The sequence below is a fragment of the Condylura cristata genome, unplaced genomic scaffold (genome assembly GCF_000260355.1).
Source record: "Condylura cristata isolate star-nosed mole 26May11 unplaced genomic scaffold, ConCri1.0 scaffold00001, whole genome shotgun sequence".
NCBI classification, from domain to species: domain Eukaryota; kingdom Metazoa; phylum Chordata; class Mammalia; order Eulipotyphla; family Talpidae; genus Condylura; species Condylura cristata.
The window spans coordinates 87,378,748-87,379,677 of NW_004567102.1; the positions used below are offsets into that span (position 1 = coordinate 87,378,748).

At 67.2% G+C, this 930-nt stretch overlaps 1 protein-coding gene across 1 annotated transcript in view; it reads right to left on the reverse strand.

Annotated features, from left to right (window-relative positions):
• Positions 1–930, reverse strand: part of AGPAT4 (1-acylglycerol-3-phosphate O-acyltransferase 4) — a 16,882-nt gene that overhangs the window by 14,297 nt on the left and 1,655 nt on the right. Inside the window, exon 2 of the mRNA XM_012735220.1 lies at positions 262–423. Coding sequence (XP_012590674.1) covers positions 262–423 — 162 coding nt within the window. The remainder of the gene's footprint in view (positions 1–261; positions 424–930) is intronic.

The following is a 930-nucleotide window of genomic DNA, read 5'->3' on the forward strand; positions in this document are numbered from 1 at the left end:
CGGAGCCGGCTTACCCCAGAGGGCCATGAAGATGGAGAAGAAGACGGTGGCCGGGTTGTCGAAGAGGTGGCTGGCCCGCGCCGTGGCGCACGCCGAGCTCATGCGCCAGTAGCTGCAGGTCTTGTCGCACAGGGGGCACATGGTGATGTTGTAGCTCTGCTCGCACATCTCCATGCTGCAAGGCAGTGCTGGCTGCAGCGCGGGGGCGGGGCCAGGGGGCCGGTGGGCGGGGCCAGAGGCGGCGGGGCGGGGCTCACGCACAAAGTACTTCTCCGGGTAGTCGCGCAGGCGCAGCAGGCTCCGGGAGACGGTGGTGCGGTCCTGCTCCCACTTGCGCGTGCAGAAGACCATCTCTGTGAAGTGCCACATCCAGCCGATGATGGGCACGTAGGCCAGCTCCTTCTTGGCCAGGACCTTGGAACCCTGAAAGAACAGGGCTGGTGTCCATGAAGGGGCCGGAGGGCAAGTCCTGTGCGTGCAGAAGCACCAGGGGAGTCCCAGGACACACTGTCCTGACCTTAGAGGCTCTTGGCACTGATCAGCAAGAGGCCAGGGCCAGGGCCACTGCCCCTGCCGTGTGTTTATGTGGGGGCGGCTCCACCAATGGGGAATACCATCGGGGACAGGCCAGGGGCATGGGGTCTCCTGGGGCCACGCGGTTCGTGTGGGGTCTTGAGGGCTCCGTCAGCGCCAGAGCGGGCCGCCGGGCTCCAGCAGGCACAGGCTCCCCGTCACCCGGCCTGTCGCCCCCAGGACGGCTGGAAGCGGTAGGTCAGCACCACATGTCCGATGCTCTGCCCTGTGTCCTGAGAGTGGGGCCCTGGCCGCCTCCCGGAGGCCAGAGCTGGCCTCTGGGCAGGTTCCGACTACCTCAAGCACCGCACGCACCTGAGCTCAGCCAGGTGCTCTGGGGCACCAGGAAGGACCAGC